General features: G+C 39.8%; 1 protein-coding gene across 4 annotated transcripts in view; it reads right to left on the bottom strand.

Annotated features, from left to right (window-relative positions):
* Nucleotides 1-23,175, bottom strand: part of LOC132113898 (pro-neuregulin-2, membrane-bound isoform-like) — a 73,893-nt gene that overhangs the window by 7,988 nt on the left and 42,730 nt on the right. For 3 of the 4 annotated variants that reach the window (XR_009425225.1, XM_059521948.1, XM_059521946.1), the window contains exons 4-8: nt 20,066-20,186; nt 15,582-15,640; nt 12,855-12,878; nt 8,903-9,005; nt 6,708-6,837 (exon numbers count right to left, since the gene is read on the bottom strand). Coding sequence is in view for 3 of the 4 variants with exons in the window: in XM_059521948.1 (XP_059377931.1) it covers nt 6,708-6,837; nt 8,903-9,005; nt 12,855-12,878; nt 15,582-15,640; nt 20,066-20,186 (437 nt within the window). In the remaining variant the exon portion in view is untranslated. The remainder of the gene's footprint in view (nt 1-6,707; nt 6,838-8,902; nt 9,006-12,854; nt 12,879-15,581; nt 15,641-20,065; nt 20,187-23,175) is intronic. The other variant, XM_059521947.1, reaches the window with a different exon arrangement.

Here is a 23,175-nt window from a genome sequence, read left to right as displayed (position 1 = left end):
GCGCCGTAAGAAGCGCCGCTCGCAGCGCCTACCAGAACCGCCTCCAGCTCGCCGGTTCCCTCCGCTTCGCCGGTCTCCCCTGCATCGCTTCCCGATGCTCAGCGTCCGCTGCTTGCCGACGCGTCATCGGAGGAAGTGGATCTCGGGCCCGCGTCGGAGGAAGAAGACACGTGCTCTCTGCTTGCTTCGGGCAGTGAGGGTTGGGCGAGCTCCGTGGATCTCGCGCCCGCTGTTCAGAGGCCCAGCAGACGGGGGATATCGATAAGGAGCTGATGCGTGTACTCTCGTTGGCCGCGGCGAGCCTCGGCCTCGAGTGGTCTGCACCAGTGCCCCCTTCACATTCCCGGCTGGATGGTAGCTATCTTCCGGATGAGCACTCTTCCTCAAGCTCAAAACACGCCCCTTTTCTTCCTGAGCTTCACGAAGAAGTGGCGAAGGCTTGGGACGCTCCATTCTCGGTGAGAATCCGCTTATCTGTTTCGTCAGCATTCTCCACACTGGACGGTGCTAAGAACAGAGGCTACCTGTCACTTCCGCCGGTGGAACAGGCTATAGCAGCGCACCTTTGCCCGCCCTCTGCTGGACGGCGGACTAAGGCGGCGTTGCCATCCAAAGCCTGCCGCATGACGTCATCGCTGCTCGCACGGATATTCTCTGCTGCTGGGCAGGCTGTATCTGCGTTACACACCATGGCGACGCTACAGATTTTCCAGGGCGATCTTCTCCGCAAGTTGGATGAGATGGGACCTGAAGCGATCTGTCTCGCGGATCTGAGGAGTGCTTCGGATCTCTCCCTCCGCGCTACTAAGTCCGCTGCACAGGCCATGGGATGGGTTATGGCTTCCGCTACGGTGGCTGAGAGGCATTTGTGGCTGACGCTTTCTGACATCAAGGAGTCTGAGCGCGCTGCGTTTCTTGACGCTCCGCTAACTCCTGCCGGCCTCTTTGGATCTTCCGTCAACGAGTTTGTGGAGAGATTCGCCGAGGACCAGAAAGCTTCACAGGTGTTCAAGCACTTCTTGCCGAAGCGCTCCAGTTCTGCAGCTAGCCGCTCTAGACCGGCCCCACAGAGCTCTCAGTCACGCCCACCGCCTCCCGCTGCGCCATCACGACAGTGTCAGCAACGCAGCTCGGGACCCCGTTCTCGCTCTTCGAGCCGTCGAAGGATTGGCAGAGGATTGCGGTGAATCCAGAAGCCCCGAAAGCGTCCTAGCACTGCTGGGAAAGCGCCGGTGTTCGAGTTCCGCTGCAGCCGAGCTCTCACCCAAGCGCGCCACTGTTGCAGTTCCAAGAGTTGTGACTGCCTCAGTGTCTTCTGCAATGCGCAAGCCTGCACGAGTTCCCGCTTGCCTGCACACAAAAGCCGTTATCACGGCTACCCAGATGTTTCACAAAAAGAGTGTTTTTTCTGGTGTTCCGGCCACGGCCGATGGTGCTATAAATGTTGTGACGATGCCCACTCCTCAGTGCCCATCTCCACATGTAAGCACAGCCCTACACACAGGGCCTGCGCCCATAATGTCGACTCAAGTCGGTCGCGCACACTACATAGTAAACGTGCCCACCCCTCAGTGCCCACAATTACTATGTCACACGCGTCATGTGGTTTCTGTAAAAACGAAACCCGTGCACGCTCGTCCGGCCACGGCCGATGGTGCTTTAAATGCAGTGACGATGCCCACTACCCAGTGCCCATCCCCGCATGTAAGCACAGCCCTGCACACAGGGCTAGCGCACATAAGATCGACACAGATCGGTCGAGCGCGCCGCATAGTAAACGTGCCCACTTCCCAGTGCCCACATACACTATGTCACTTACGGCGCGGGGCTTCTGTAAAAACGAGGCCCGTGCACGTACATTCTGCACAGGCTGACGGCGAGTTGAAAGTGGTAAAAGTGCACACATGCAGCCCACGGTTACTCGCAGATATATCGAGTCCCACGGGACCCGCTCAGCCTCCCTCCAGTCGGTTAAGCACCGGAACGGGGTCGAGGATGAGCGATCTGCCCACTGTGATCAGATGCGCAGCACACTCGAGCGCCGCCGTTGCCCAGTCAACAGAGCGCATATCGCATCCAGCCCTTAGCCATTCATGCAGATGCATGGTCAGCGCTTCCAGGGGTTTCGGATTGGGTGCTAGGCATTATAAAGAGAGGCTACTCGCTACAGTTTTCTCGACGCCCACCGCGCTTTTCAGCGCGCGTCGAAACTACGGTCAAAACGGAAGTAGCACACATACTTCGGGCCGAAATATCAAAACTGTTGAGCAAAGGGGCTGTAGAGCCTGTGTCTCAAGCTCAAAGCGAGGGGGGGCTGTACAGCAGATACTTTCTGGTGCCCAAGAGAGACGGGGGTCTCAGGCCCATACTGGATCTAAGACAGCTGAACAAGGCATTGATGAAACGCAGTTTCAAAATGCTCACGACCAGGAAGCTCCTCGCGCAGATTCGCAGAGGGGATGCAGCGCTCGCTCCTCTCAGACTCAGAGGCATACGAGTGCTGAATTATTTGGACGACTGGCTGGTTCTGGCCCGATCACGAGCGGAGCTCGTGGACCACAGGGCCGTTTTACTCGATCACCTCGAGAAGCTCGGCCTCAGTGTCAATTGGGCGAAGAGTTCGCTGAACCCCAGTCAGACGATCCTGTTTCTGGGTATAGTTCTGAACTCGTGTTCCATGACGGCGCGACTGTCACCACAGCGCACGATGGGCATTCAGCGCGCAGCGAGTTCTTTCCGCTGCGGCGCGACTGTGTCGCTCAAACACTGTCAAAAGATGCTGGGTCTCATGGCCTCAGCATCTCCGGTTCTGCGGCTGGGCCTGCTCCACATGCGCCCCCTGCAGTTCTGGCTGAAGGCTCGGGTGCCGCGCAAAGCGTGGGCGTCTGGCCGGCAGCATTTCAAGGTCGATCAGAGCTGTGTTGCGGCTCTAGCACCTTGGACAGCGAACGGCTGGTACCGATCGGGTGTAAGCCTGGGGACTTCCCCGAGTGTGAAAATGGTGCCGACGGACGCCTCCACTTCGGGATGGGGAGCGCTGCTCGAAGGCAGACCGTCCTTTGGCCTATGGTCAGAACGGGAAAAGCTCCATCATATCAACTGCCTGGAAATGCTGGCAGTGGAGAACGCGCTGACGCGCTTTTGTCCCCATATCAAGGATCACCACGTCGTAGTCCGTTCGGACAACATGTCCGTGGTGTCCTACATAAATCGCCAGGGCGGTCTCGGGTCCCGAAACCTGTGCAGGCTGACGGAACGCCTCCTGATTTGGGCTCAACGCAACGTGCGCTCGCTGAGAGCAGTGCATGTGCCTGGACTGCAGAATCTGGGTCCAGACAGGCTGTCCAGAGGCAATGTCCCTACGGGCGAATGGTCTCTACACCCGCAAACAGTCCGGCTATTGTGGGAGAGATTTGGCATGGCGGAGGTGGACCTCTTTGCGTCCCACGAAAACGCTCACTGCCCCGTGTTCTTTTCCAAGAACGAAAGCGCGCTGTCACGGAAATGGCCGTGCTGCCCGCTTTATGCGTTCCCTCCCGTCTCCCTCCTTCCGCAGGTGATAGAACGGGTGAGAGAAACGAGATGTTCAATACTGCTTGTGGCACCTCTTTGGAAGAACCAACCATGGTTCCCAGATTTGATGCAATTAGCAGATGTCGCCCCATGGCAGGTACCGTTGAGGAGAGATCTCCTCTCGCAGGCCAAGGGCTCGATTTGGCACCCTCAACCGGAGTTGTGGTCCCTCCATGTATGGGCACTCAACGGTTACCCGCTGATCTCGCAGTGGGAGTGCTAAATACCATCACTCAGGCTAGAGCTCCGTCGACACAACGTCTGTATGCCTCGAAGTGGTCGGTGTTCTCCAGCTGGTGCACAGCTCGAGGTTATTCACCCCTTAGTTGTGAGGTGACGGAGGTCCTCTCCTTCCTACAGGAGCTGTTGGATAAGGGCAGAGCCCCATCCACGCTCAAAGTTTATGTGGCGGCCATCGCGGCGTTTTCTGAAACGGCGTCCGGTCAGTCAATAGGAAGGAACGATTTAGTCATCCGGTTCCTCAGAGGAGCTAGGAGGCTGAATCCTCCCAGACCTCCGTCAGTCCCTATGTGGGACCTTGCGGCGGTTTTGGAGGCCTTGAGGGGTCCCCCTTTTGAGCCTATCCAATCGGTTAGCCTTCAGCATCTGTCGTTCAAGACAGTATTCTTGTTGGCTCTCGCTTCTGTGAAGCGTGTGGGTGATTTGCACGCGCTCTCGGTGAGCCAGTCGTGCTTGGAGTTTGGGCCCAATGACTCAAGGGTCATACTCAAACCTAGGCACGGTTATGTGCCGAAATCCCTCAACACACCGTTTCGGGCTCAGGTTATTGCCCTGTCTGCCCTGCCGGTGTCAGGGGAGGATGGAGACTCGAGTCTTCTTTGCCCTGTCAGAGTTTTAAGAGCTTATGTGTCTCGCTCTGCTGCCTTTCGGCAGACAGAGCAGCTATTCGGTGCGTCTATTCTTGGAACGTCTCGTTCGGTTGACGTTCCAAGGGAATGGCTGTTTCGAGACAGACTCTATCCAGATGGATAGTTGACGCCATAGCGTTAGCTTACGCTTCCAGGGGCCTTCAGTGCCCATTGGGCGTCAGAGCACACTCCACAAGAGGCGTCGCCTCGTCGTGGGCGTGGTCTACTGGGATCTCCTTGCAGGATATATGTATGGCGGCGGGTTGGGCCTCGCCGTCTACATTTATCAGGTTCTATAACCTGGAGGTTCCCGCCTTGCAAGCAAGGCTGCTGTCGGTATAGAAGAATCGGGGCCCTGAGGGGAATTCTGAGTTCATGAGCGCTATGCGCTGCCGACTGTTATATGGGCAGTATTGCGTAAGACCCGCATTGCCACATTGGTCAGGCCTTGCCTCGGCTGTGTGATGTCATATTGCCGCATCTACGGATGCTGCTAGATATGGGACGGAGGGCTTTCCCCCTTTCCTGTCCCGGACTCTCTGTGAGTCCCTCAGGTGACTGTGCACTGTAAATCCTGGGCGTTGCTTCAGGTTTATTGGTGTGTGATCCCTGCGCGCACGGCGTTTTACATCGGGTTCCCGTAGCGTCTTAGCTAAGACGCAGTACGAGAGAGCTCTCGTAAGAGAACGTACCCGGTTACTAAACGTAACCTTGGTTCTCTCTAGAACAGCGAACGAGTACTGCGTTCTCTGCCGTGCGTACGATTCACTCTGGTTCGCTTCGGCGATGAAATAAATCAGGTGAGTCAGCCTTTTCGAGCTCCTTTTATAGGTTGAGCCACACCCGTTTCGGCGGGAAGTGGCAAGAAGGGCGCGAAGCGCCCTTATTGGTCTGATGTTGCATCAGCCTGCGCTCGATAGGCTGTGCAGTTGCCGCAGAACAAGCCAATGAGCGAACGAGCCGTCTCGCCTATGGCTGTGTACTGCTGCAAATGCGCTTTACAAAAATACAAAATTAAGGATAATTTTTTGCTTCAATATTTCGTGAAAAGAGACTTTTCCCGTAGCGTCTTAGCTAAGACGCAGTACTCGTTCGCTCTTCTAGAGAGAACCGAGGTTACGTTTAGTAACCGAGTACGTTTTACTATCTGTGTTGTTTGTGTGTGCACGAGGCGCTTGTGCGGTCAGATGGATTAAATCAAATAATGATAGAAAAAAAATAAAAAAAATAAAGATAGAAAGAAAAGATATAAAATGCATTAAGTGTGTCTCAAAAACGTAGCCTATGCCTACTTGTTACCTTGCTTTTTTCCTTTTGTTAATCTTTTCATTATATTATATCCTTTTATATATTTTGTGTTATCCTATTTATTTTATTTTTATTTACTTAATTTCTGTTTTTCTCTTTTCATAGAAAATTTTTTTTCCCAAAAAAGGTCGTTGAATCCTCATGGTCTGTGGTTTTCGCGGCTGTTCGCCATATAAAGGACATATAACGAAAATATATAAAAGACATTCTAATCTTACTGGTTAACAATCAACTAAGGAGTTTCGTTTGGCAGTCAGGAAAATAAATACCAACAAAATGCTGACGTCTTACAATTCTTCACCATATTTACTATGCTGTATGCAAGTTAAGGTAATTCAAAAACTTGCGATTTGATCGTAGCCATCGTTCACGTCCATATTGATAAATTCAAAGTTTTACGTTGAAACAACCATATGCCCAATTTTCTATCGTACGTTTGTTTTTGTAAATGACATTGCAAAAACACTGAAACTGGAGTTTTTGAAAACCTTCACCCTGACAGGCGTTTTCAAAAATGTTCGGTTTCAGTGACCTGGCACTGCATTTGCGTGTGGACGACAACCAAACCGCGCAGAAAAAGTTTTTAAAATAACCACGTTCGTGTGGACAGGGCCTAAATCTACTCAAACTAAAATCTATGGTCTATACCAGGGGTGTTAAACTCAATTACTGGAGGGCCAGAGCCCTGCAGAGTTTAGATTCAACCCTAATTAAACACTTCCCTTTAGGCTTATTTGAAAACTTCATGGTATGGGTGCTGGAGCAGAGTTGGAAAAAAAAACCTTTTGCAGGGTTCTGGCCCTAGAAACTGAGTTTGAAACCCCTGGTCTACACCAAAGCAACATTAAATGCTTATTAAGGCAATCTGCCTATGGACAATTAGTTACCTTGTACTTTATCACACCTTCAAGCAAAAGATATATTAGCATACAGGAAATGAGAGGCAGGTAAACTCACATCCACCATGGGGATTTCCTCAGGGCTAGGGCCGGGGCCGGGATGGTTGGGTCCGTTGGCCAGCATGCGGTTCGGATGCTCTGCACACATGTTCTGGTGCAGGTGGTTATGCATCTTCTTCCTTTGTTTCCTGATGAAAGATCCAATCTGAGATCTGATCTGATTTATACCATGACAGCAAATACTCCAAGAAATGACCAAGTATCTACAGATCCGGCTGATTAATAGTGAAACCTACAAAAGTTATAGAAGAATCTATATAGGGTATAGATTCTTTGATAAACGGAAAAGTTCAAAAGTACAGCTTTTACAGTGGGTATAGAAAATAATCAGCTCCCTTTAAAATAATTACATTTTTGTTGCTTTGCAGCCTGACATGAAGGTGGACAGTTTTTGTTTTATACAGCTGTATTTACTCAATGCAACTTATAACATCCCAGTGAAAGATACGACATCAACATTTCTGAAAATAAATAAATAAACAAACAACAATCACAGAGTTGGATAAAGGATCACCCCCTTGTATCAGTAACAGCCTGTGTGGTCAGTTCTGCTGTGTGCTTTGAGTCATTGTCATGTTGGAAGGTAAACCTTCTTCCCATTGACAACTTTCTGGCAGAGGGCAGCAGATTTTCTTCAAGATTTTGACAGTATTTTGTCCCATCCATTTTTCCTTCTATCCTGAGGTGCTCCAGTCGCTGCTGCAGAGAAACACCCCCATAACAAGATATTACCACCTCCATAGTTTCAGCTTCAGATGTAACGTCCATGGACCGTTGGCTAAATGTCTGATGCATACGGCACACAAAAGTGTAAACACTTCAGGAGTTTCGAATTGTCATCAGATTGGTTGAATTCTATTTTCATGACACGTGTGTTACGTTCTTTAACGTTCTGGCTGGAAACAAAGATGCTGTGGCACAAACCCCCTCATGAAAGAAGAAAGCCATCATGTTTACAACTGTGATGATAAGCGCTTACCAGGATCAACTAAACTTTGGATTCTCAACAGTATGTAAGTATCCTTAAAATATGTCTGAGAGTTTTACACACTGGTCTGTTATTGTGACAACATTTCCATGCCCCGAAACATGCCACTGAATAAAACAAACTGTGACTGGTTGTTTGACATCTCGGTCAAACGGCCTCATGTGTGGGCCTTGGCCAATGAAAGCTGCCATGGATTCCAGAGTTCAACAATCAATTTGAACGTCTGGCTACACGAGACTACAACCTCCATGCTTTGCTGTAGGAATGCTGTTATTTGGATGATGAGCTGTATTGATTTCTGCCAGACATTTTGTTTGGTGTTGAGGCATAATAATTCAGTTTCAGTCTCATCTGCCTCAGAATCTTCCAGGTGTGTTTTAGCAAAGCTCATTTGTGACTGCATGTGGACTTACTTGAGGAGTGGCTTTTTTCTTGCAACCCTCCCATACAAGCCACATTTGTGCAGAAATTGTGATGTTGTTGTCACATGCACACAATGATGGATCTTTGTCATAAATTCCTGCAGCTGCTTCAGAGTTGCTGCAGGCCTCTTGGTTGCCTCTCTGACCAGTTTCCTCCTGCTCTTTCATCCAGTTTTGAGTGACGTCCTGATGTAGGGAGGGTCTGTGTTGTACTAAATACCTTCCGCTTCTTAATAATAGACTTCACTGTGCTTCTAGGCATTGATAAAGCCTTTGACATTTATTTTTGTATCCATTTTCTGACTTATCCACAACTTTACCCAGTGCCTTGCCACTCATAGTTGTTTGTTTGCTTCAGTTGCACTACCAAGAACTGAAATGCTCCAGGAAAGCTCTTTTCATGCTGAGCTGATCAAAATGATCAACGCTAATCACAGTTGAAAGTCAAACGGCTTTGTATGCCATTGAGAAGGTGATTAGCTACACCTGATTCTTTTCTATACCAACTGTATTTTGAAATAATGTCTCATTTGATCAATGTAATGCATCCATGCTGAATGAAATTATTAATCTGATAAAAAAAATTATACTGAACTCAAACTTTATGATCAGAAGTGTTATATAATGATATAGTGATATAAATTTCCTCACAAACAAACTTTGCTTATACCAGCCAAAGGGTGCAAGTTTTTTGTTGTTGTTGTTGTTTTTTGAATGCTTTTTAATTTAATGTGTGAATGTGCACAGTTCTTTCTGGCGATCAATAGAGTTCCTGGGGCTTACTTGGTTTTGCAGTATGCCACTACACACACGATGCCAACCACCAGCAGTGCCACGCAGATGCCCGTTATCGTCAGCACACGTTTTTGGTATAGCTCCTCAGCCTCTAAATGAACGACAGCCATGGACAAGCACACACATATACACAGACGCACACACAGAGACAAACACACATGTACACGACAACCATTGAACACAAAGACACACATACAGACAAAACACACAACCACTGCATCAGTGGCAGCCTTTAAACCATGTCAAACTAACTCATTCAGCCTAAAACACTTTCTAACTTCAGTCTACATTTCATGTCATAGTAACAGTCATATTTATCACTTCTAATTCGATTTAGTACACCCAAAAATGAACATTCTGTCATTATTTACTAACCCACATGTTGCTGCAAACCTGAATGCTTTTTATTTCTTTAGTGGAATGAAAAAGGAGATGTTTAAAGCTCAAAGTCCAAGCTATAAGTTCAATATAATGAAAATAAACTGAGCCTGGGGCTGTCAAGCAAGATTTTCAGTGAATAATAATATCTGAAGTCATCGTTTGACTTCAGGTCACTTGGAAAATAGTACTCAAGACATATGAACAACTTTTATGATGCTTTTGTGGTGCTGTTTTTTTTTTTTTGGCCTTTTTGACAAAACTTGATAGCCCCAGTCTCCATTCACTTCCACTGTATGGAAGAAAGCAGCTTGGAGCCATATATGCAAATGTAACATTATGTAAGTATATTAAACTTACATATATGAAATATATTGTAATATGATAGGTAAATATAAAAGATAGACATGCATTTAAAAAAAAAAAAAATCAGGATGTTTTTTGCATACATGTTGTTTTAATAAATTTGCATTATTAAATAAAATGTACTGTTGACATATGGTTACTACATATAATATAATACCATCACATAGTATTATCATGTATACAAATTTCACCAAGGGGATATTATATATGCAATAAATTTATATCTCCATCTACCCAAAGAATGTAAAAGAAATTCAAACATGTTTAGAATGACTTTGTTGGATGTTTAGGATTGTCATTTTTTGGGTGTATTCTCTCTTTAAATCTAAAATCGTTTATTTTTAATGGGCACTGGGGTGAATAAGAGGTCATTCTAAAAACACATTTCAGCTTGCTGATATCAGGTGCTCGGCAGCATGGGAAGGGGACAGCTGTGGTGCTTTCTTTGTTTGCCAGGGTTTCACATAAAGCGCATTATGCTGAAATAGTGGGAGAACTTTTGGCTACCTTCAGGACCGAAACCATCCTGTGCAACACTGGAAACTCAAATTCTTTGGCTAGAAGTGTTTATAAAATGAAATCTCTGCCCCTCTGAAAGCCCATTACATGCATTATTCTATGTATAAAATCCTATGACATCTGAGCAGTCTGAGCTTATAAGTCTTGCGTAAAGCATGCCGTTAAAATAGAGTTAAAAGACAAACTGCATTATAAGTGTTCTTTGGAGAGGGTTGTTCATAAAACCCGATTAAACTTCACAAGCAGTTTTGAGATATTCGTTATTCCAACTAAATGTGTTTTAAAATCGACATGAAATCAAAACTAACCCATTTACTTCCTTAATGCACATTCTTGGTCTTGTTGCGAATGATTTATCAGTGTGCATTATTGTGAAGAAATAATATATATATATACATATATATATATATATATATATATATAAATATATATATATATATATATATATATATATATAAAATTATTAAATTATTTCATTAAAACTTTTCAAGTTCACATTTGATTTCCTTTTATGTATATTTTTAATGAACATACTTTAAATGTTTTTAATTACACACACACACACACACACACACACACACACACACACACACACACACACACACACACACACACACACACACACACACACACACACACTGTATTTAAATAAATATATTTATTTTTAATTATTTCATTAATAATCTTTTCAAGTTCACATTTAATTTCTGCTTTCACTCTGAAATATCTGAGTACAAATTAAAAAGGTTTAACGCCATTTCACGTTGACTCTAAAACTGATTGGAGGGTTTGGCAAACAGCAAACCAAGGCTTTGATGAGCAGATTTTATGAAGACCTTAAACAGATGCCTTGAACACATATTTTTATATCTGGGTCTGATTTTTGAAAACGAGAATATTCGAAACATCCTCTGGGGTGCTGAACGTGGGCAGCAACAGAGGAAGCATACAAAAAATGAAGGTAGGGAACGAAAAACGGACGTGAGGAAGGAGAGAAGAGAATTGAGGGCCAAACAGTAGGGGGATGAGTGTGTACTAAAAGAGAAACGCAGGGGGGAGGGAGGGGGGCGGTTGAGTCAGACACTGATATTGCATTGCATGCTTTACAGGAAACAGAGATCAGAGTACACAAAGAAAGAGAGAAAACAGAGAGCGAGATGTACCCAGACCAACGGCTAATGTACTCTAGTGCTGCAGACAAGAAGAGAGGAGAAGAGATGGGCAACACTCATTTTACCCCTCACTCGGCTCCCTGACACATGTTGTATGCAAATGAAAAAAATGTGGTTCTTAATCAGTCTACTTGTGTTGTTTTCCAGGAAAAAAAATTGCCTTAAAACAATATAAATGTACTTTGTACACAGCTTTGCATCACAGGAATAAATAAATTTTTTAAATATATTCAAACAAAAAAGTTACTTTAAAGGGGTCATATGACGTTGCTAAAAAGAGCATTATTTTGTGTATTTGGTGTAATGAAATGTGTTTATGCAGTTTAAGGTTAAAAAAACACATTATTTTACGCATACTGTACATTATTGTTGCTCCTCTATATGCCCCGCCTTTCTGAAATGTGCTGTTTATTACAAGAGGCTCATCTTTCTGAAAAGTGAGGTGTGCTCTGATTGGCCAGCTATCCAAAACATTGTGATTGGCCAAATGCCCAAAGCGTGTGACAGAAATGTTATATGCCCGGTATGACAAGACAAAAACATTAAAACCCATTATAAATGAGGCATTTGTTGCATCCAGTGGGGACATACATGTAATTACAGATTATAATGACTTATACTGTCTTAATGACTTATAGTGTTTTAGTATTTGTAGTATTTGCTATTTGTTAGTAGCTTGTAACACTGCAAAAAGAAAGGAAAACTTGAAATTGCATCATATGACCCCTTTAAATTATATTTCACAATATCAGTGTTTTAACTTTTTGATCAAATGCAGTCTATATATAAATTATTTCATACAATTATTTCCCCCCTTAAAAATAGTAATTGTCCAATGAGACAAATGATTGTTAATTTGTTCAAGATATATTCTCTAAAAAGAGAAGCGGCCTTATTATCGTATAATTTTCTTCTCAAATGTTTTCTTTTAAATTCATTTTGATTTATGTTTGGGTATTTTACTGGAAAACATGTCAAAATTCATGTCTTTTTTTGCAGTGTGAAGAATTAAAAACTATTCTAGATATCTTATTTTTCTAACAAGTTCATAATGTGTTTGAATTTGATCATTTGTTACAGCAGCAAGCCATGGGAAACTGTAGTAAAATCACTGTCACGCCTCGCCTTGAGTGACTTATCGCTTTTATATATTTTGATAAAAAGCACATTTCGAATTGCTACATGAATTTTTCTCATTTCTAATAATATCATAACTTGGCATATGATTATATAATTTAAATGATATACGTTTACAGAATGGGAAATATATGTGTTTTTACTATAAATATTGATCTAACTGCCTGATGTGTTTCATTCCTATATTCCTAAAAATGAGTGTCGCTTTGTCAGAGCTGAAAAAGTAAATCAGAAGCTGGGAATGTATTTGCTTGTTCAAATATAGGACAGAGAAAATAGAACAAGACAAGACCTATGCTTAAACTATGTCATCAAATTATGCCACGAAACTTAAGAACTAAAGAATCAAACAAATAATAACTTCATACCCATGATTTCAATTCCAAGATGCTCTGCCAATGCAGAAAGTTGACATAGTAAAAAAAAGAAAGAAAAAAAAGAAAAAGAAATCAGGTTTCAGGTAAAAATGTCCACTTTTTCAGATAGATGCGGTTCACTAGAATGCAATCAGTGGTGTTGTTTGGTTGGTTTTGTTTGAGACATTGAGGTGAGTGACTGTACGATCCAGTAGCAGACAGACAATGTGGACACACACTGACCAACTCCAAATTCCCCATAAGACAGAAACCAAACCAACAAAAATAGCAACAAACAAACAAACAACACGCCTTTCTTGCTCATGTAAGCAAGCGTACAAAAATGCATGCAGACATAGACAGCCACACTTACTGCCATATTTACTAGACCTCATTTCTGGTTTAAGGTTAAGAAAAAAGAAGAAAAAAAGAAAAACAAAACCATTAAACAGAAAAGCACAATGTACAACAACAACAACAACAAAAAAGACTCAAATACAGATGAATGTAGACATACATCTAGTGATTTACAGTAATTGCAAAATGAAGAACAGATGGCTTTTGTTTAGTCACAATATTACATTTTCATGTATGTTTTTTAACTTCCACTTCGAATGTGCAGATGTATAAACACATCTTGAGCTATGGCATGCATGATACTGGCAATACTGAGGGCTTCTCTAGATAACTACCACTGTTTGGAAAGTAGTGATTCTAGAGGTTAAAGGTTGGAGGTTAAGGGTCATGCATCATGCCTCAGGCTCAGAACGCTGTTAAAGATCAGACATAACAACAGCATCAATATTACTTAACAACCAGAACTTGACAGAAATGGCAGACATTCCAAGTTTAATGCAAGTTAAATATACATATATAAATATGTGTGACCATATTACTTTTGTCTGCATAACCACTGAACATATTTTATATATATATATATATATATATACAGTGGGGCTCGAAAGTTTGGGCACCCCTTGCGGAATCTGTGAAAATGTGAGTAATTTTCAAAAAATAAGAGAGAGATCATACTAAATGCATGTTTATTTTTTATTTAGTACTGTCCTGAGTAAGATTTTGTACTTTAAAAGATGTTAACATTTAGTCCACAAGACAAAAAAATTACTGAAAATATTAAAATAACCCCACTCAAAAGTTTGGGAACCCTTGGTTCTTAATAATGTGTGCTGTTACCTGATGATCCACGACTGTCTTTCTGTTTTCTGATGGTTGTGCATGAGTCCCTTGTTTGTTCTGAACAGTTAAACTTAGAACTGTTCTTCAGAAAAATCTTTAAGGTCGTGCAGATTCTTCAGTTTTCCAGCATCTTTGCATATTTGAACCCTTTCCAACAGTGACTGTATGATTTTGAGATACATCTTTTCACACTGAGGACATTTGAGGCACTCAAACACAACTATTTAAAAAGATTCAAACATTCACTGATGCTCCAGAAGGAAACAAGATGCATTAAGAGCTGGGGGGTGAAAACTTTTGGAATTTGAAGATCAAGGTAAATTGTACTTAATTTGTGTACCGGGAAACATACAAGTATCTTCTGTTGCTTACGAAGGGCAGAACTAAATAGGAAAAAAATCATATTTTAACAAAATTGAATCTTGTTTCCTTCTGGAGCATCAGTGAACGTTTGAATCTTTTTTAATAATTGTGTTGGAGTGCCTCAATTGTCCTTAGTGTGAAAAGATGTATCTCAAAATCATAAAGTCACTGCTGGAAAGGGTTCAAATATGCAAAGATGCTGGAAAACTGAAGAATCTGCACGACCTTAAAGATTTTTCTGAAGAACAGTTCTCAGTTTAACTGTTCAGAACAAACAAGGGACTCATGCACAACCATCAGAAAACAGAAAGACAGTCGTGGATCATCAGATAACAGCACACAGTATTAAGAACCAAGGGTTCCCAAACTTTTGAGTGGGGTTATTTTAATAATTTCAGCATTTTTTTTGTCTTGTGGACTAAATGTTAACATCTTTTATGTACAATATCTTACTCAGGACAGTACTAAATAAAAAATAACATGCATTTAGTATGATCTCTCTTATTTTTTGAAAATGACTCACATTTTCACAGATTCTGCAAGGGGTGCCCAAACTTTCGAGCCCCACTGTATATATATATATATATATATATATATAAAATACATTTTTTGTAAGCTAAACAATCTTCTACAATCTTCCACATCATTTCAAATACATTAAAACATTTTACTGACCACAAACTTATGAACCGTAGTGTATATTGTCTCGTCTTGCTTTTTTTTACATCATAAGTGCAGTACTGTCCATGCATATATTTAGTTTATATATATTTTCTGTGGACACAGATGCCATCAGTGAGCTTAACTTGTACTTAACCCAGAACAATCCTTTAAATGATAAATGAGTGCCTGTAAAACATGAATCTGTCTGGTGGACTAATTATTAAATTTACTGTTGAATCTAACTCTGATCTATTGGAACATAATCTATAACATGCTTTCTCGTATCATTTGCATTATATTTAAAATCTGCTCCACGTTTCTTTGGGAAAATCTATTTTTAATAATATATCAATGCACACTAAATCCGTTCACATCAATGAATGTCAACTTAATAAACCAATATAAAACCTTTGAATGGACAAACAGAGGCAGACACAAACATGCGCACACACATCATAGCCAACATGCAGCTTCAGAGCAGACAGACAGACAGACAGGAAGAAGAAATGGACATACTGTAGAAACCGGCCATAACGGAGGTTTGACAGCGTTCACCGGTATAGTCATTTGGACACCTGATGGAGGGAAACAAACCCGCAGAGGGAGAAGGAAGGAACGAGAGGGAAGGGGTATAGGAGAGAGAGACATGAGGAGGAAGAGGGAGAGAGAGAGAGAGAGAGAGAGAGAGAGAGAGAGAGAGAGAGAGATGAGAAACATGCAGTTAGAACAACAGAGAACAACCCCAGTGAGCTGTTCCACCTGATGATGTCATCAATGTGATGTCACAGCCTGCAGCCATGCTGGAGGATTTTGAACCTGAGGAAAGAGGGTCCATGTCATTTCATGCCATTTTTTAGGATGGGTCTAAAAAAATTGTTTTAATGATATAGATAGATATTAATGATATATGATTCATTTTGGTCAGTTCAATTGGATGCCAATTCCTCTAGGGGGCGCTTACCTGCCTCAAAAACTCAGTCCTGCTTTGTGCCACAATTAAATATAATTATATATATATATATATATATATATATATATATATATATATATATATATACAGTACAGACCAAAAGTTTGGAAACATTACTATTTTTAATGTTTTTGAAAGAAGTTTCTTCTGCTCATCAAGCCTGCATTTATTTGATCAAAAATACAGAAAAAATGTAATATTGTGATATATTATTACAATTTAAAATAATTGTTTTTAAATTTATTATACTTTAAATTATCATTTATTTCTGTGATGCAAAGCTGAATTTTTAGGATCATTATCACATGATCCTTTAGAAATTATTCTAATATGATGATTCATTATCAAAGTAGGAAACAGTTCTGCTGCTTAATATTTTTTCAGAACATGTGATACTTTTTTATGATACTTTGATGAATAAAAAGTAAAAAAAAAAAAAAAAAAAAGAAGCTATGTTTTTAAAATATAAATATTTTGTAATAACAATATACACTACTGGTCAGTAATTTTTTTAATTTCTTTTTTTTAATAAAATCAATACTTTTATTCAGCAAGGATGTGTTAAATTGATAAAAAGTGATAGTAAAGAAAATAGATTTTTTTTTTATTTTGAATAAATGCAGTTCTGTTTAACCTTTTATTCATCAAATATATTAGACAGCAGAACTGTTTCAGACACTCATAATAAATCAGAATATTAGAATGATTTCTAAATGATCATGTGATAGACCGGATGTTACATGTGACACTGAAGGCTGGAGTAATGATGCTGAAAATTCAGCTTTGCATCACAGGAATAAATTATTTTTTTTAAGTATATTCAAATAGAAAACTGTTATTTTAAGTCGTAATAATATTTCACAATATTAAATTTGTTTCTGTATTTTTGATCAAATAAATCGGGCTTGATGAGCAGAAGAAACTTCTTTCAAAAACGTTAAAAATAGTAATGTTTCCAAACTTTTGGTCTTTACTGTATATATATATATATATATATATACACACACACACACACACACACACTGTATATATATATATTTTATTTTATTTCATTTTTGTCTTACTGGAGACATATGTAATTACAAAAATATGCTTATTTAAAACTTAAAAAATATATTTATTTACTTATATGTAAATATAAATATAAATTAAAAAAGACAGTCTTTTTATAAAATGTCATGTTTAGTTCAAATGTGTTACTTGCTGTTTCTTAGTAAAATTTACTAGCAATTTCTTTAAGTGAAAATTGTTTCACCATGAATTCTGAATTTTTTTTTAAACTATTGAATATATTATTTATTGTTATCATAAATTACTGGTCAAAACAGTCTATTCCTTTCAAGTAATGCCTGGATGATAATGAGAGTTTAATAGCCACTGAATTATTAAACTCATATTAGTAATATCATATGATAATAACGCGATATGCACATTTATATTTATATTTCTCAAACTCAATAGGTCTGTTCGTCTTTGGTTAGACTTAACTGTTCTGTGAGATTTGCCACTTACAGTCAGAGCTGAAAAAGAAGACAAGACATCAGACACTTTCTGCCTTGCTATTTAAATAAAGTGGGGTCTATATTTTTTCTAAGTTTTATTTTTATGAACATGAGAGAATGCCGATCGGTTTGTGCAGCGCTGCATGAAGTCAGACACACCTATTGCTCTTCCTCATACAATCCTAACCTGACCAGTGTGTACAAAAAATTATCAGCAGATTAAAAGTCATTGCAAAAAAGGGTTTGGAAAAGTGTCACGAATCATTTGTTTGCAGATGCCACTTGATTTGCTTGACTACTTTGTGATCTAATGCAATAAAATTCATGCATTTTTAAGCATGCCATAGGTGTCCAAATACTCTATGGGGCCACTGTAGACCAAACATAATCAAACCTAACCTGAAGCTTTACATCTTTACTTCCTCATAAAATGCCGATCAGTTCCACTTCTGTGATCTTCTATAAGATCTCACATTAATGAGAAGAACATCCTAGGACAAACAGGAGCAAAATGAAGTCCCTAAAAGCTTCACAATGGTGCCAAAAGTTTTGTCTAGCCACAGGTTTTATTATTTATATACTGATGATATTTTAGGGTTGGGGAATTCACCGTTCAGTCAATTTACTGCAGAGGTCATTGGGACAGGCTGCATTTCATTTGCCTCAGGAGCTACAGTAACACACACACACACACACACACTGAGATGGCATGTTAAAGTAATGACTCTAAAATACAGCTGAGAGGTATGACAAATATATACTGTACATTAGTAAAAATGTGCCAACAAGTAGAGATTTTGATAAACGGTTTATACTGTTGTCGATATATTTGCACTAAATTTGTTAATGAAAACATTCATTGAGACCTTTTTTGATGTGGGAAAATGTACTTTTTGACTTCACTGATTATCCAAAGAAAGGTAAAAAAATTTAAACACTTAATCTTATTATAATTCTGCCCAGATTTCGTATTTATAAATGACAGTTTACTAATAAAAAATCAATAACAGGTTATATTAAAATGTTTATATTAACAGTATGTATATTAACAGTATTAATAAAGAGAGAGAGAGAGGGAGAAAAACTTTAAATATTTAACAGTTTTAAAAATAGTACTGTACAGACTGAGTAATTTCTTTTTTACTTTATTTTGTTTTCTATATCACAAATGCCACACAATTTTTTTCATTTTTTCATGATGTTTAATGTTTATAGTTTATGTATATATATATATATATATATATATATATATATATATATATATATACATACAAATAGGATTGACTGAATTTCCACCATGATATACTGTTACCAAGATATAAAACATCTTGATAAAAGATTTTGGTCATACCGCCCACCTGTATTTGTAAAGTAAAGCTGCTTCAGTGCTGTTGAAGATAAACTTTCAGGCATATAAGTGAATCACTGTGTCAAGAAAGCCAAGAGCAACACACACTATTTCCAAATCAGTCTGCACTTCCCTGAGGGCTATTAACCCTCACAGCTGCTTCAGATGCTCTGTTCTGTAAATTAAAGAGATTGACTCTACGAATCACAGTTAAAGGATGACATCTCCCCAAAGGGTTTGAGCTTGAAACAGATTTAATGGGTTGTTTCTCTCCCTTTAAAAAATTGGCGCATACACTGTAAATCTGCACTGCCCTGTCCGAAATGGCTGATAAGAACAGAGCATTGTCCATGGTATCACAGGGGGCAGTTAATCAGCATACTGTTGATAACACGGCCGTATACATCCACGGAGCTGACAGATAACACGGCAAACCCTGTCCTCTTCCTCAAGGCCCTCAGACACACTGTCATTTCTCTGGCTCTCTCAGGAGTATTCAATTAAAGCTTCCAGAGTTGCAAAATTTCTTTCCCAGCAAAGGCCCAACAATAATAAACCTAGACCGTATTATGAGCCAATATGTTGTAGCGCTGATACCATTTAAAAATTAATGAAATTTCTTTTAAATTCCCAAATTTGAATTGAAGCAGCAAATATAATGCAGAACTGAATTCTGAATTTGAATTTAAAGGAAGTAAAATTAAAACAGAATAAAATTCATTTAACTGCTTGAAATTTCGTAAAATTGGTTTAAATTTAAGTACTACAATGACTTAACCTGAAATAAAATAATTTAAAGCTATGCTAAAAAAAACTAATACATTTACAAAAGCTCATAACTACAATGTGAACTAAAATGCAAATGAAAATGGAAAAATCTAAACATTAATAAGTACTATAAAAGTTTATAAATACTAAAATAACACTGCGTCGATGGTAGGGAAAATCCTTAGCCTATGCAATTGTGAATTTTGTTTCATTTTTGTTTCAGTATTTTAAACAGTATTAATATGAATGATCTAGATTAACATTTCAATTTGACAGCCCTATTTGGAGTCTGGTGATGTCAAACCAGTGTGTAGTAAAAATAAGCCCATAAACAGAGATATTAAAATAAAGTTAAGGGATTGTCAAAGTGAGGTAACATAAAATGAATGTATTTCGAATGTGTGTAACTTACTTGCAGGACAGCTGATTTATACCATGTATGAAATAACAGTCTCCACCATTAACGCAGTATGTCTTCTCAGTTTCATTGCACTTCCTGGCATGACTTGAGCCCGGAGACAATGTAGTGGTTACTATAGAAACATACAGACACACACAGAAAGTCAGAGAGGAGCATCATACATTAGTGACACTGTGGGAAATGTCTCAGTGGCTGTGTTTTGAATGCATACTAGTATACTGCACAGTACACTGGAAAAAAGGTACAAAGCTGTCACTGGGTTGGTACCCTAAGGTACAAAAGCTAAAAGGTACATCTTTCACCTTATTTACCCCATAAGTGGTATGTATTACCACCTTAAAGGTACACACAAGTACTTACATATTCACATATTAGTGCATTATGAAAGGGAACCACACCAGACAGTTTTGTACCCTTTTTCTGAGTGTACAGTATACTGTACTGTACTTCCTACTATTTCTAAATACATAGCATGTGCTACAGAATGCAGCAATGATGAACACTACAATGTAGTATACTATGACATCATTACTATAATTAATTCAGTGAGTGGCATCCAGTTTGCGTTTAATAAAAATGTCTAGAGTTCTTAATTTTTACACATAGCTCCTTAAAAAAAAAACTCAGTTCATATTGCTTTCAGTTCGCAGTGAACATGGAAGGTTGAGTGCAATGCATTATGGGATACAATATTCCACATAGTGTGCAGTTGAAATAATAAATAAAACAAGAAAATTAATATTAGATGAAAAACTGAAATGTAAAAACATTTTTTATTATAATAAAAGAGCAGAGGCGAATCAAACATTCATTTTATTAACCCAGGCAACAGAATTTAGTTATGAAATATATATTTCCATTTTCAGAGTAACTTGAAAGAAATAATTCTGTCATCATTTATTCACTCTCATGTCGTTCCAAACACATATCACTGTCTTTCTTCCATGAAGCTTTCAAGCTTCAATAAAGACAATAAAGGAATAAGTATTGTAATAAAAAACTTATTCCTGTTTTTACATGTACACAGCACTGCTAAATATTTCTCCAAAATGGTAACAGAACTAAAACTGCAGACACACACATACATACACACAATGTTCCACAAAACACTGTATCATTCTGTATATAAACCAGAGTGAGAGACATGCTGCCAAATACACATGGCAGATGGGAGAATGTTCTCGTAGGCATCGCAGGCTCACAGCCATGCCGAGGGTTCGGATTTTCTGCAGTGTGTCAGAGTCACGCAGAATCAAGCTGTGTACTGCAAACATCAGCACATCACATCTGGATCTCTGCAGACAGAGACTCTGGGAATCTGTGATTCAAACGTCTGCCCGGACAAAGAGCAAGACGAAGATAGTCCGAAAGAAACAGTCAAGAGTGACAGATATAAAGAAAGAGAGGGAGAACACTTGTATGCCGCACAGCAATGCTATCCTTAAAAACTATTTTGGGAAGCTTCATGCAGTATGCAATAAATAAACATAAATAAACAAAAACATAAGGTATAATGATGTCACATTACAGCACTTACATGGTTCATTCTGGCCGTCAGGCCAACCCTCTGTGCCATCCAAGATGTAGATGAGTTTGTTTCTTCATTGGAACAGATTTGGAAACATTTAGTTTTACATCATTAGATCGCCAGTGGATCCTCTGCAGTGAATGGGTGCTGTCAAAATGAGTTGAAACAACTTATCACAACATCACAATACTCAAAGTAATACACACAAATCCAGTCCATCAATTAATGTTGTGAAAAGAAAAGCTGTATGAAACAAATCCATAATTAAGGAATTTTAACTTTAATCTGCTGCTTCTGGCCACAATACATAATCTATATCCAATGCTTCCTTAAGTGAAAGTCTATCCCCTGTTTTTCCTCTCACATCAAAATCCACCACACAATTGTATAGAACTGTTTTGGACTGTTTTTGATGTTTTTACTTTTTTCACTGGAGAAAGCAATATGGTTAGATGACATATTTTAGTTAGAAGCAATGACTTTTAAGTTAAAATGGTCTTGATCAATTTGTTTCTTACAAAATAACAACAACACACGTTTTTGCTGCACAAGATGTTAATTGATGTATTGGAGTGGTGTGGATTACTTGTGGATTATTGTGGTGTTTTTATCAGCTGTTTGGTCTTTCATTTTGACGGCACCCATTTACTGCAGAGGATCCATTGGTGAGCAAGTGATGTAATGCTACATTTTTGAGGGTGGAAACCTTTTCTGCAAATTTTCATGTTTTGCATGAAATAATGTTATGGAAATAAGCATGGCTATTTTACCGTTTCAATCCAAGTTTGAGCAAAATGGTCTTAATTTGGAAGTTTGATCCAATGATGAGTCAAGGAAGAGATGTTAAACATTGTTGCTGTAATAAAGTCAAGCAATCTGAATTGTGGAAAAGGTTCTCAAACTTGAAGTGACATCATATGCTTTGTGCATTTTATGAGCGGATGTTGATGGACTGTCACGGTCACAACTCCTTCCCTCACGAGTGACATATCAAGAGAGCAGCCTGCAACACTCGTGTCTGTGGAGAATGGACCAGCTCTGATGAAATCCATGGCAACCGACCAAAACAATGTAACTTTTACAGGAAAGTCTTTGAATAATTATGGAAATAGGAATCATACATTCTGAACACATTAGCTGATGTGCTGTGTAAGTATTTACAGTCTATTTTCCCTGATGACAATGAATAATTTCACATAAAAAATCCACGCCCCTCTTCCAACATCTCTGCTTCCTTTAGTTTGAGAACCTCGGTATTGTGGGATGCAGTATTGAACACAGTGTGCTCTGATTAATACTGCGCACTATGGCAAAAATAATAGGTCTGTGATTTCTAACAAGTTAAAGGTGAACTTCCAGGGAAACCTCAGAATTTTTTGTTATAATTTCTTGTAATTAAAAACAGAATTTTATTGTACTTCCACCTCCCAGACACCAGTGGTGCTGGGAACAATGCCTGTGTGTGTGTGCTTGTGTATAACCTGTAGTCTTTCTTTCCTCCTGTGTACTAATTAGTGATGTCAAAGTGAGCCAACAAAATGTTCTAGTGCCATAAAGTGCCACGTCTGATCTG

Source organism: Carassius carassius, chromosome 33, assembly GCF_963082965.1.
Source record: "Carassius carassius chromosome 33, fCarCar2.1, whole genome shotgun sequence".
In the NCBI taxonomy this organism is placed as follows: Eukaryota; Metazoa; Chordata; class Actinopteri; order Cypriniformes; family Cyprinidae; genus Carassius; species Carassius carassius.
The sequence above is the reverse complement of the archived record's forward strand: the minus strand, read 5'-3'. Positions and strand labels throughout refer to the sequence as shown.